At 50.6% G+C, this 13427-nt stretch overlaps 1 protein-coding gene across 3 annotated transcripts; it reads left to right on the top strand.

The window, feature by feature from the left end:
• The first annotated feature begins 207 nt into the window (after nt 1–207).
• On the top strand, nt 208–12464 carry LOC114607490 (uncharacterized). Of its 3 annotated transcripts, none has more exons than XM_028750748.2 (4): nt 208–401; nt 5957–6615; nt 8997–9203; nt 10442–12464. In XM_028750748.2, the coding sequence occupies exons 2-4, from the start codon at nt 6147–6149 to the stop codon at nt 11518–11520; spliced, it is 1755 nt and encodes a 584-aa protein (XP_028606581.2). In that variant the 5' UTR covers nt 208–401; nt 5957–6146; the 3' UTR covers nt 11521–12464. The 3 variants fall into 3 exon arrangements, with proteins under 3 accessions (XP_028606581.2, XP_028606583.2, XP_028606582.2); XM_028750750.2 differs by lacking the exon at nt 208–401 and adding an exon at nt 587–686; XM_028750749.2 differs by lacking the exon at nt 208–401 and adding an exon at nt 694–802.
• The last annotated feature ends 963 nt before the right edge of the window (nt 12465–13427 follow it).

The raw sequence follows: 13427 nt of genomic DNA, 5'->3' as shown, positions 1-13427 counted from the left end.
TAGATGGCCCTCGGTGTCCCTTCCGAATCTTCACGTGTATGATCCGCGCACCCGCGTATCGTGTGAAGCCTCCTCGGGCACCCAGAGTGCGGGTGCCAAGGGGATGGTGGGGGGCGGGCCGAGGCATCGGCGGAAACCTCCAGGCCCCTCCGGAGCCAGCAGAGGGCAGAGGCAAGTGGCGGCCGCGCCTGGGCGCAGGAGGAAGCGCCGCCGCCTGGTTCCTGCGCCTCCTCGTCGCGCGGAGTCGGGAGGAGCCATTAAGGCGAGAGCCAAAGAAGGCGGCGCGGGGGAAGGGAGACGCGCGCATCCCTCCGCCCAGCGTTGGGGGCGCGCAGGAGGAGACGCGCAGGCGGCGGCGGGGAAGCTGGCGCGCCCGCGGAGAGAAGCAGCTTTGCGCGCGGGTAAGGAAAGGGGGCGCTTGGAGAGGCTGCGGTTCCCACGCCGCCCAGGGGCGCGGGGGGTTTGCAGCCGGGGCCGGGGGAGAGGCGAGCACGAGGGCGGCTCCTCCACCTCCTCTTCCCTCGCAACCTCCGCTCCTGCGCAATCTCCGCCCCTGCCCGCATCCGCGTTGCGCAGAGCGCACGGTTTTGTTCGCGCGCGCGCGCGCTGCGCTGGAGACTCTGGGGTCCCCGCGCGCGCCTCCGCGGAAGCAAGGCCGCCGGGCCGGGCGGCTCGCTCGCTCCCGCGTGAGTTTCCGCACCGGATCCGCGGCCTTTTGGGGAAGAGCCGGGAGTTTTTGGAGACGCGCGACTTGGTTTGATCTCTCTTTTTTCCCTTGTTGGATTTCTCCAAAATCCCAAAGGTGGGCGGGATCGCGGGTCTTGCATGCAGCCCGTGGTGCAGGCTTGGGGGTGGGATCCGGATCAGGCAGGCAAGAGTTGTAAACAACTCCATCCCCCCCCCTCCCCACCCTTCCGCGCGCGCGCGCCCTTCCGCAGCCGCCGAGAGCTAAGCTGTGGCGGCGCCTATTGTCCTTCGGTGGTCATGTTTGCAGGCTGAAGGAGCTTTTGAAATGCGCCAGGCCGCTAGAACCCGGACGGATTGCGCCCCTTGCCCCGCATCCCTCTCCGGCTCGGTTGCTTTTAAATCCGAATTAGATGCGCGCTGAGCGGGCTCCGCGTGGCCGACGAAGGGGAGCCTTGCAATGGAGATCTTCTCAATTTCTGCATGTGCCATTATTGCCGTCGATTTCCCTTCCCTGCGGAAAGGGATAGGCTAGCGCGCAACTCCGCACAAAGGAGCTTTTTTCCTGTTGAGTTACCGCAAACGGCTTCTGTCCGCTTGCGTTTAAGGACAGCGATCCTGGAGGTCCTTCCTGGCCACCCCACAATAGGATCCCGGCGCCAGTGCCACGCGGGGAAAGAAACGGTGGCGCACCGTTTTGGCCCTCGAGCGCCCGGGAGTGAATCCGAATTAACGCGTGTGTGTGTGCAGACAGCAAAATGAAATCTGGATCCGGAGTGGACACGCCTCTCCAGCGGGGAGTTGTTTGTTTCCTTGTTAATCCTTTGGGAAGCAGAGGGGAGGCCTAAACCGGATTCAGGGAGCGTTTGGGCCTCCCGTTCCCCCTGTATGAGGAGGCATTGAGGCCCAAGTGAGTTTTTTTGGAGTGTAAACACAAAACCCTGTTGCTGGTTGTGGGTTGATGCAGGAAGAGGCCTGGGGTGCTGTTTTCAGCTGAGATTCAATTACATGCCAGGAGATTCTGGTGGTAATAATAATAATAATAATAATAATAATAATAATAATAATAATAATAATTTATTTATTTATACCCCACCCATCTGGCTGGGTTTCCCCAGCCTCTCTGGGCGGCTTCCAACAAAACACTAAAATACAATAACCTATTAAACATTAAAAGCTTCCCTAAACGGGGTTGCCTTCAGATGTCTTCTAAAAGTCTGGTAGCTATTCTTCTCTTTGACATCTGGTGGGAGGGTGTTCCACAGGGCGGGCGCCACCACCAAGAAGGCCCTCTGCCTGCTTCCCTGTAACTTGGCTTCTCGCAGGGAGGGAACCGCCAGAAGGCCCTCGGAGCTGGACCTCAGTGTCCGGGCTGGACGATGGAGGTGGAAACGCTCCTTCAGGTATACAGGACTGAGGCCGTTTAGGGCTTTAAAGCTCAGCACCAACACTTTGAATTGTGCTCGGAAACGTACTGGGAGCCAATGAAGATCTTTCAAGACTGGTGTTATGTGGTCTCGGCGGCCGCTCCCAGTCACCAGTCTAGCTGCCGCATTCTGGTGGTGCAGTTATTAGGTGGCTGGGAGTTCTTGCAACTGTTCCCCCAAAAGATGTGGGGAAAATTGATCAGCTCTACTGATTGAGCTACCCCAGGAGTCTAAAATTTACTCATAGAGTCATGGGTTCAAGCCACTTGTTGGGCAAAAGATTCTTGCATTGCAGCGGGTTGGGCTAGATGGCTGCCGGGGTCCCCTTCCAACTCTGCGAATCTGTGACAGCCAGTGGCTCTCCTGGGTTATAGGCAGGGAAATTTCCCCAGTCCTGGCTGGAGACGATGCACGCAAGGCCCCTGAGCTAAGGCCCTTTGCCTTTGAAGCAGCCATTTAATCTCCCCACAAACAAATCTAAAAGGATTCTCATCAAATTGTCGCAACTTTTGCTCAGAAGCAAGTCCCGCTGAGCTGTCTGGGTCTTAGCTTCCCAGCCAGTGTGTACTCTTTGCAGACTTCCTCTGTGTTTTTCCTGTATCGGACATCTGAATGGAAAAATCTGTATATTAGCTTACCACAGGCACTTGATATGAAATTTGCTCTGTCTTGCTTCTACTCTAGTTCTGGCTATTTATTATTTCTTGAATTTCTACTCCACCTTTCCTCCTGAAGGAACTCGGGATGGCAAACAGCAAGCGGCCAGAACAATAAAAACGTCTTTACAAAAAATAAATAAAAAATATTAAATTTTCCACCGTGATAACACAAACCACAAAGCAAGATGATACACAAAAACAGAAAAGGAAAAAAAAGAAGAAGAAAGGGGGGAACAATAAACAGATAGACAATAATAACAAACTTAATTCTTCACAAATCCAACCTTTTAACCATCTTGGTTGACTTCCTCAAATCCCTCCCTTCTGAGTTTCCTTGTAATTAAAAGTAACAGCTTTCCAATATCAATTTTAAACTAAAACAATTTCCAATTATAGTCCATCTTATTCACTTTTCTTAACATTCTGAATCCCATTTATTTAATTATAACTTAATTTAATCCTAGACCTATTTGTTTCTTTCAAGTAGTTTCTAATTTTTTATATTACAATATTTATTCAAATAGTCCTTGAATTTCCTCCAAGTTCCTCTTGAAACTCCTCTTCTTTCTGGTCGCGGATTCTTCCGGTCAGGTCAGCTAGCTCCGAAAAGTCCATCATCTTCATCTGCCAATCTTCCACTGTTGGTAGTTCTTGTGTTTTCCAATTTTTAGCAAGTAATATTCGGGCGGCCGTTGTGGCATACAAAAATAATTTAGTATCTTTCTTGGGCAATTCTAAACCTGTTATTCCAAGAAGAAAGACCTCTGGTTTCTTAATAAATGTATATTTCAACATTTTTTTCAGTTCGTTATAAATCTTCTCCCAGAAGTCTTTTTAAAACGTCTTTTTAAAACATTCCAGTACAGCTGCATACTGGAAACCATTAATGGCGTTCATACATGCAGAGGAATAGAGCGGTCGTTTTAAAAGCTTTTGTGGAAATGCCTAAAATGTAAGAAAAATAGCTATGGGCTCTGAGTTCCTCAGAACTCTCCGTTCATTCCCAAAGTCCAATAGTTTAAAAGAGAAAGAGCTTATCTCCTACCACTGATTTTGTGTACGGTGCAGTCGCGGTGGCAATGAGTTTCAGATATCAGTGGTGCATTAGGAAATCTTCCTTTCTGCTGTTTCCCCCTGGGAAAACTCACTCTTTACTGCTGAATCGGAGCAAACATCAGTTGGGTTTTCTGCAGATTGACATCTGCCCCGATTCATTGTAAAAAAGAGGGTTTTCCCGGGGCAGGCAAACTGAAAACTGCTTGCACCCGTGCTTTCTAAGCCCGGAACCAGCGAGGTGTGTTGCATGCATCTGTTTCTCTCTCATAATGCTAGAACTTCTGGACACCCAAATCTTGGAAGATTCAGGACTGAGGGAAGACAGTCCTCCTTTGCACAGAGCTTAGTTAAACTCTGGAACTCCCTGCTACAAGAAGCTGTGATGGCTGGCAAATTGGATGGCATGAAAAGAGGACTGGGCAAATATTTGTGGAGGGGGAGAGGGCTATTGGGGGCTACTAGTCAGGATGTCTATGCTCTGGCTCCACAGGCAAAGGCAAAAATGCTTTGGAATACCACTTGCTAGAAGCCACAAGGCTTTGGGTTCAGGTCCTGATTGTTGTCGTTTAGTCGTGTCCGACTCTTCGTGACCCCATGGACCAGAGCACGCCAGGCACTCCTGTCTTCCACTGCCTCCCGCAGTTTGGTCAAACTCATGCTGGTAGCTTGAAGAACACTGTCCCACCATCTTGTCCTCTGTCGTCCCCTTCTCCTTGTGCCCTCCATCTTTCCCAACATCAAGGTCTTTTCCAGGGAGTCTTCTCTTCTCATAAGGTGGCCAAAGTCTTGGAGCCTCAGCTTCTGGATCTGTCCTTCCAGTGAGCACTCAGGGCTGATTTCCTTCAGAATGGAGAGGTTGGATCTTCTTGCAGTCCATGGGACTCTCAATAATCTCCTCTAGCACCAGAATTCAAAAGCATCCATTCTTCAGCGATCAGCCTTCTTTATGGTCCAGCTCTCACCTCCATACATCACTACTGAGAAAACCATAGCTTTTACTATACTGACTTATAGGGTATAATACTGATATAGGGTAAGGTGGTCTCGCAGGTAAACAGGTCCTGAGTTGTTCAGGGCTTTAACCCTAATACAGTGGTACCTTAGTTCTCAAACTGAATCTGTTCCTGAAGTCCGTTCCAAAACCAAAGCGTTCCAAAACCGAGGTACGCTTTCCCATGGAAAGTAATGCAAAACAGATTAATCTGTTCCAGACAATTAAAAGCAACCCCTAAAACAAAAATTTAACATGGATTTTAGTACTTAACAAAATCATTGATCCATAAAATGAAAGCAATAAACAACGTTAATGGTTCTTTTGCCTTCGCTGCTTTTAGTTCCACGCAGTCACAAAAACAAAGTCGCAAGTCACAGCCACAAAAAGGGAAAAGCCACACAAACAAAAACACACACACAAAAAATAGCAAAAGCAAAAGCACCAAACATAAGCTCCAAGTATCACCTCAGAATACAAATTAGCAGCACAACACTCAAAACGGAAGTTCAGGACTCAAAACAGAGCACATTCAGCCTTCCCAAACAAAGTTTGAAAACTGGAACACTCACTTCCGGGTTTGCAGCGTTCGGTTTCCAAGTAGTTCAAGAACTAAGCTGTTTGAAAACCGAGGTACCACTGTAGTAATACCTTGAACTTAGCCTGGTAGCAGATGAGCCACCATTGCATATCTCTGAGCAAACTACTCCAGTCAGCACCCTGAAGGACCAGGTGCGCAGCCTGGGAGTCATTTTGGACTCACCGCTGTCGAAGGAGGCACAGGTCAATTCTGTGTCTACCAGCTCCATCTGGTACGCAGGCTGAGACCCTTCCTGCCTGCGGACTGTCTCTCCAGAGTGGCGCATGCTCTGGTTATCTCTCGCCTGGACTACTGCAATGCGCTCTACGTGGGGCTACCTTTGAAGGTGACCCGGAAACTACAATTAATCCAGAATGCGGCAGCTAGACTGGTGACTGGGGGCAGCCGCCGAGACCATATAACACCGGTCTTGAAAGACCTACAGTGGCTCCCAGTACGTTTCCGAGCACAATTCAAAGTGTTGGTGCTGACCTTGAAAACCCTAAACGGCCTCGGTCCAGTATACCTGGTCCATCTCACATTCTTCCTTCCCTTCCAGGTGCCCTTGGAACGAGACTGCATGATTCCGGAGCGAGTCTCCAGTCCTCATTCGGTTGACGCCACCCGCAGAATCCCGCCGGCTTTTCCTTGCGGAGTGGGAGAAGCCTCGGCCCGTAGCCTTGCCCCCGCGGAGTCCCCAGCCGCTCTGGCCCCTGCTTCCTCCCGCTCTCGCTGGCTCGCGGACTCCAATGTTTTCCTCCGCGGCCGAGAGGGACAAATGGGGACCTCGCTTTGACTCTCCCCCTTCCACTTCCGCCGCCGCCGCAGCCCAGGCCAGCGTGACAGGCCGGAAGAGGAAAGCCAACTTCTCCAACGACGAGACAGAGACCCTGGTCTGGAATGTAGTGCGGCATTTTAGCGCACTGTATGGGTCGGAATCGTTCCGGGCTCACCCCGTCCGCCGGAAGCAGCTCTGGACCCAGATCCAAGGCCGCGTCAACTTCCTCGGGTATACGGAGCGCTCCATCGACGACCTCAAGCACAAATGGCGAGACTTGAGGCTGGACGTCAAGAAAAAGATCACGGCCAAGAGACCGCCCCCAGTGCACCGGCCAGGGGCCCCCCACAAGCCCCGCCTCACGCCCCTGGAAAAAATGGTGGCCTCCACTTTCCTGCAGCCCACGCATGACTCGGAGCCCGAAATCGTCTTGGACCCGGGTGAGTTTCTGTTTATTATCACCGTATTTTCCTCTCTATAAGAAGCACCCGACCATAAGACGCACCTAGTTTTTATTTTTTAAAATAAGTTTTTATTAGATTTTCCACCGTGATAACACAAACCACGAAGCAAGATGCTACACAAAAAGAAGAAAGAAGAAGGGGGGGAACAATAAACAGATAGACAATAATAACAAACTTAATTCTTCACAAATCCAACCTTTTAAATATCTTGGTTGACTTCCTCAAATCCCTCCCTTCTGAGTTTCCTTGTAATTAAAAGTAATAGCTTTCCGATAGCATTATTAAACTAAAACAATTTCCAATTATAGTCCATCCTGTTCACTTTTCTTAACGTTCTGAATCCCATTTATTTAATTATAACTTAATTTAATCCTAGGCCTATTTGTTTCTTTCAAGTCATTTCTAATTTTTTATATTACAATATTTATTCAAATAGTCCTTGAATTTCCTCCAGTCCTCTTGAAACTCCTCTTCTTTCTGGTCGCGGATTCTTCCAGTCAGGTCAGCTAGCTCCGAAAAGTCCATCATCTTCATTTGCCAAAGACACACCTAGTTTTTAGAGGAGGGAAACAAGAAAGCAACGCAAAGCCTCTTGAGCAAAGAGGCAAGAGTGCTCCCGCTGCGCTCCGGAGGCTTTGCGCTGCTTTCGCTGAAGCCAGGAGACCAAGAGGGATCGGTGCGCACTGATCCCTCTCGCTCTCCTGGCTTCAGCGATAGCCGCGCAGCCTGCATTCGCTCCATAAGACGCGCACACACATTTCCCCTTACAGTGGTACCTCGGGTTAAGTACTTAATTCGTTCCGGAGGTCCGTTCTTAACCTGAAACTGTTCTTAACCTGAAGCACCACTTTAGCTAATGGGGCCTCCTGCTGCTGCCGCACCACAGGAGCACGATTTCTCTTCTCATCCTGAAGCAAAGTTCTTAACCTGAAGCACTTTTTTTGGGTTAGCGGAGTGTGTAACCTGAAGCATATGTAACCCGAGGTACCACTGTAGTTTTTAGAAGGGTAAAAGTGCGTCTTATAGAACAAAAAATACAGTATATATAAGCAAGACGGTCTGTGCATCTTGCACCCATCTTGGTTCGGCTGCACTGGCTGCCAATTAGTTTCCGGGCCCAATTCAAAGTGTTGATTTTGACCTATAAAGCCTTAAATGGCTCAGGACCGCAATACTCTATTGGGTGCAGAATGCTGCGGCGAGGCTCCTTACGGGGTCCTCGCCGTGGGACCACATTCACCCAGTGCTTTTCCAGCTGCACTGGCTCCCGGTGGAGTACTGGGTCAGGTTTAAGGTGTTAGTTTTGACCTTTAAAGCGCTTCACGGCCTAGGACCCTCGTACCTACGGGACCGCCTCTCCCGGTACGCCCCACGGAGGACCTTAAGGTCCATAAACAGCAACACCCTAGTGGTCCCAGGCCCTAAGGAAGTCAGATTAGCCTCAACCAGAGCCAGGGCCTTTTCAGTGATGGCTCCGGCCTGGTGGAACGCTCTGTCTTATGAGACCAGGACCCTGCGGGATCTGATTTCTTTCCGCAGAGTTGTTCCACCTGGCCTTTGGCTTGGAGTCAGCCTGATCCCTTTCCCCTCTTTCCTTTCTCCTTCTGTGATGGAACTCCTATTTGGGGACTTCCCTGGCTTTTTTCTGGCCCACGTAGGACCAGTCTGAATAGTTGGCCTTGGTGAAGATGTGACGTTTTCTCCCCCCAAGCAGATTTTGATCTGGGCTTCCACTGAAATGAGGCTGCATTTTAAGTAGTATTTTAATCTTGTTTTTAAGTTGCATTTTCATCAATTGTTTTTATACCTGATGTTAGCCACCCTGAGTCTGGTCTTGTGTCCATGTATCCACGTTTGTTAACTGATTTGGTTAAACAGTTTTTTAAAAAAAAAAACCAGACTGAGTTTTAACACACATGAAAAACTTAAAATAAATCCTTATTTCCGGATGAATAGCCTTTGGACTAGAATGTAGCTTAAATAGAAAACTATCTTTAGAAAGATTTTTCCTCCAAAAGCATTTTATTTTAAAAATCCGATTTAAATTTTAAAAATCCGATTTAAATTTTAAAGATCCAATTTAAATTTTAACAATCCGATTTAAATTTTAAAGATCCAATTTAAATTTTAACAATCCGATTTAAATTTTAAAGATCCAATTTAAATTTTAACAATCCGATTTAAATTTTAAAAACCTGATTTAAATAAAAAAATTCATTTAAATTAAAAAAACAAATCATTGATTTTTATCCACCCTGGTTTATACCTTTTCTACGAGACTTCTCCCGCTGTTGACCGCTGCCTGACGTTGACTTCAAGGGATAATGCAACGCTTTGCTTGTTTTCTTGCCCTGCAGAGATTTTCTTCCCTGGAGCGTTCAAGCAGTCCTTTGTAGCTTTGCAACCGGGCCTCAACCACCCCAGTATCTACATTGACACCAACGGGCAGCCCTCCTCCCTCCCTGACGTGGAGGGCTCCCTGGTGCCTCGCGTGGGGGTCCAGAGCCCCGACCCCTCCTCTATGCTTTGCGAATACAGTCGAGGCGAAGGGCAGAGCAGCTCAGGTGGGTATCAGCCGTTGCAAACGGACTGGCCATAACAATAACAAGAATTATAATATTTATTACAATATTTATATGCTGTCCAGCTGCTCCAGCCGCTCTGGGCCAACAAATTATAGACTCACAGAAAAGCACCACATATTAAAAGCTTCCCGATACAGGGCTGCCTTCAGATGTCTTCTAAGAGTCAGAGAGGTCTTTCTGCAAACGGGGGGCCACCACAGAGAAGGCCCTGTCATGGGGTCACTGGGTGCAGAGCTTGTTCTCTACCCCTGAGCTTCATTGCTTTCCTGCTGTAGGTGCGGCTGGAAAATCCTGGGGTGTGGAAATTTGCAGCTGGTCAGGATGAGTGCCTGTCTTTAACTGCCCACCTCTTGAATTTGGAGGGGGAAACTGAGGAAGCAGCAGGTGGTGCAGACGTGAGGCTAAGAATAAATCCATGCTACGTAATTTGCACTATGTTTGATACTTGCACGCCACTTGGGCAATTGAGCGGTTTATGAATGAACTTGCAGTCTCATACCCGGCATTGCTGGACAGTTCTGAGAAACCAGAACTTTTGATTTCGGCAGTTAAAATCCGTGCCGTTTTTGAGATCAAGCAGTTAAAAATCGATGCCTTTTTGAAAGGTTCCTTCCACCATCTTGGTTCATAATGGTACCCAAACATAGAGAGAAACCTGTTCCTTCATCTCTGGGAGCGCTGTGCAAAATTTGGTTATGATATATTAATACATAGTGAGATATATTAATACATATACCTTATTTTTCACTTATTTTCCGTCACTGACGGGTTGCCCTTCTCCCTCCTCGGGGAAAAGCCCCCAAGAGCCGCACACATGCTCTGCACGGCTCTTTAAAGGGAGCGTGGCTCTTGGGGGCTTTTCCAGGAGGTGGGGGAAGGAAGAGAGGGGCTAAGCCAGAAGCTAGAACAGCGAGAGGGAGCGCAGCGATCCCTCTCGCTGTTCTGGCTTCTGGGATAGCTACACAGCCTGCATTCGCTCCATAAGACGCACACACATTTCCCCTTCCTTTTTAGGAGGGGAAAAGTGCATCTTATAGAGCGAAAAATACGGTATCAAGCTGGCAGCCTGTATGCGGCATTGCCCAATAATTCTTAGAAAGCTGGATACTGAAGGTTTTGCAGCAGCTGCATCAAAATGCATGACTGGACTTGGCAGAGTCTGTGTCTATCTTAGGCTTGTATTCCCTGCCTTGATGTTGTTCTCTCACCCGTTGCAGCCGAATCGGGACCAGAGCTACGGACCCCGGAAATGTCCGCCATGTCCCCCCAGCTCCGAAACGAATCCCTCGTCTCCTACGCTTCCGAGGAAGAGGATCAGGACGGCCCGGAGGCGGAGGGCAGGATGAGTCTCCAAGCGGCGCTGGAAGCTCGGCTGTCGGCCGAAGAAGATCTGAAGTTGTCCGGCCGGCAGGCCGCAATGCTTATCCGCAGGTGCAACTCTCAGGGGTCGGCCGCCTCCCTGCCGGAGGACGCCCTCAGCCACGCGGACGCCCACTCAGACTGGGACCACGAGGGGGGCACTGACGTCCCCGCACTGGGCCGCTCCCTTGACCCCTCTCAGCCGGAGGAAGAGGAGGCGGCCAGCCAGGCCGTGGAGACGGGCTCCTTGCCCCGGGGGCTTCTGGGGCCTGCGTGGGAGAAGCAGGAGGAGGAGCAGCAATCCCGGTCTCCTCTGCACACCGGGGCCCTCACCGAAGAGTCCCTGCCATCCTCTGCTTCGCCTCACGCAGACCAGGCACCCGCCCCGCGGGCCTTGCCCAGGGGGATGGGGTGCTCCCGCCGGCGCGAGGGTGGCCGGGAAACCTGGCGGACTAACATCCGGCGGCTGATGGACATGGAGGACCAGTGGGACCAGCTGTACCACCAGGAGCTCGCCATGTGGCAAGAGGAGAGGGCCCAGCAGCGAGACGAGCGGGCCCGCGACAGAGAACTCCAGTTCCGGCTTCTTGGGGTCCTCACCGACATCCGGGACGAACTGCGGTACTTGCGGCAAGAGAGGGCCATGGCGCAGCAGGGCAGGGCCGCGGCCCGGCAGGAGAGGGCGTCACAAACGGTCGCCCACGCCGCCTCTCCTCCGAAACCCGAGGCAGCCCCTCCAGAGACGGCCCCCGACTGCACCCCTCTCTTCTTCCCTCTTAAAGCCGAAGGGGGCCTTTCTGGACCGCACCCGGGGAGCGTCGGCCGGGGGGAGGCGGCCAGGGCGAGGCGGAGCCCTCACGGCGTCTCCCGCCGGGGCCGGGGCCGTCCGCGCGGCTCCACGTCCAAGCACAGAAGGATGTTTGTGCCCAGCAGCTAGGGGCGAGCGGGCAGTTCCTAAATCGAAATCAAATGGACGTTGTTTGTGTACAGAGCTCCAGAATTTCCTCCAGGTGGGCAAACGGAGGGCAGAGAGAACAAGAGTGCTTGTGTGTGTGCCTGATGACAACGTGTGGGTATACAGTGGTACCTCTGGATGTGAACGGGATCCGTTCCGGAGTCCCATTCGCATCCGGAAGCGAACGCAACACGCATCTGTGCGGGTCGCGATTCACCGCTTCCACACATGCGTGTGACATCATTTTGAGCACATGCGCGAGCGGCGAAACCCGGAAGTAACACGTTCCATTACTTCCGGGTCGCCGCAGAGCGCAACCCGAAAACGCTCAACGGATGCAACTTCAACCCCAAGTATGACTGTGTAAGGTTTTGTTGCACTGTGCTTGGGCTTTGTACGTGGACCCGAAAAGGAATCGTGAATGATTGTGTGCGACAGCTCGGCCATTGGCGAATGAATGCATGCAGTGGTGTTTTGAGTGCGGGGAAGTGGCAAGGGCGTACGGCTACCCTCACGGAAGAAATGTCTGCGGTGTCCCTTCTACAAATACCGAAACATGGGCTGCGGGGAGAGGGCTGCTCATTGTCGATACACTGCAAGAAACACAGAGCCCACCAGCGAGTGGCGCTCTGCAGTGGAAGAGGGTGTCAGCCGGACGGGGCATTCGATGGGCAACTGGCTCTCGGATTTAATACCAGGGCAGCCGTAAGCAAGGGCAGAGAAGGGTGTTAGCTGGGAAGGACACACTAAGTGTGTGTGTGTGTGTGTGTGTGTGTGTGTGTGTGTGGACAAGTGCGGGACGTGTTTTGTATGAGTAGGATTGTGGGTTAGTTGCTGTTCTTCAAGCATTTTCTGCAACTCATTTAACGGACTGATTTGCCTATGTATCTATAAACACTTTTTGGAAAGAAAAAGCAAACAACCAGTTTGTCTTGTGTATTTTAGTTACTGGGGAAAGACTCTTAGCGGACCCTTTAAAAAATAATAATTGGTGCCAGAGGTCACTTTTGACAATAATTCCCCCCGAACTGATCGTTTCTGATTTGGGGGGGGAAAGAGTTTACTTTGGGAGGAGGAGAGAGCCATAGAACATTGCCGTCCTTGGGGTGCCTTTTGCCTTCCCATCTGCATGATGCTTCAACATCTGGGACCCTCCAGATGTTTTAGACTTCTTAATATTATTATCATGATTATTATTTACTGAATTCATGTACCGTCCTATACCCGGAGGTCTCAGTGCGGTTCACAGAAAAGATTGCAATACAGTGGACACTCGGGTTGCGAACATGATCCGTGCGGGATGCATGTCCGCAACACGCATCTGCGCATGCGCGGGTTGCGATTCAGCGCTTCTGCGCATGCGCAAAACGTGATTTGGCGCTTCTGTGCATGTGCAACCGCCAAAACCCGGAAGTAACTCATTCCGGTAATTCCGGGTTTCGGCGGTCCGCAACCCAAAAAAATGCAACCTGAAGCGGATGTAACCCGAGGTATGACTTTATATAAAATCAATATAAGAACAATAACCCAGTAACACACACATATACACACACACATGCTTAATTAATCACAGTTATATCCCACTTTTATTTGAAGGAGCTCAAGGTGGTGGTCACCCAGCAAGTTTCACGGCTGAGTGGGGGATTTCAACCCGGGTCTTCCACGTTCAAACCTGCGCTAACCACTGTGCCATACTGCTTCTATGGACCACAATTCCCATCTGCCAGAATGGTGGAAAACTCGGGGCAGGGGGGGAATAACACGGCTAATCCAGCCTCCAGCAAGGGGGGGCGGGTTGCTTTTCATAACTCTTGGCAGCCCCAGCTGTCTGACGCTGGCTCTGACAGGAACTCTGACCCACAACATCAGGGGGACAAGGGAAGCAACCT

The sequence above is a fragment of the Podarcis muralis genome, chromosome 12 (assembly GCF_964188315.1).
Source record: "Podarcis muralis chromosome 12, rPodMur119.hap1.1, whole genome shotgun sequence".
NCBI lineage: Eukaryota > Metazoa > Chordata > Lepidosauria > Squamata > Lacertidae > Podarcis > Podarcis muralis.
This window is presented reverse-complemented; position numbering and strand designations above follow the sequence as displayed.

What these genes read in the sequence shown, in the direction of transcription:
- LOC114607490 (XM_028750748.2), top strand. Translation starts at nt 6,147, where the DNA reads ATGTTTTCCTCCGCGGCCGAGAGGGACAAATGGGGACCTCGCTTTGAC. An exon ending in CGAAATCGTCTTGGACCCGG is followed by an intron (nt 6,616 to 8,996) that starts GTGAGTTTCTGT and finishes CTTGCCCTGCAG; the next exon opens with AGATTTTCTTCCCTGGAGCG. An exon ending in CGAAGGGCAGAGCAGCTCAG is followed by an intron (nt 9,204 to 10,441) that starts GTGGGTATCAGC and finishes CACCCGTTGCAG; the next exon opens with CCGAATCGGGACCAGAGCTA.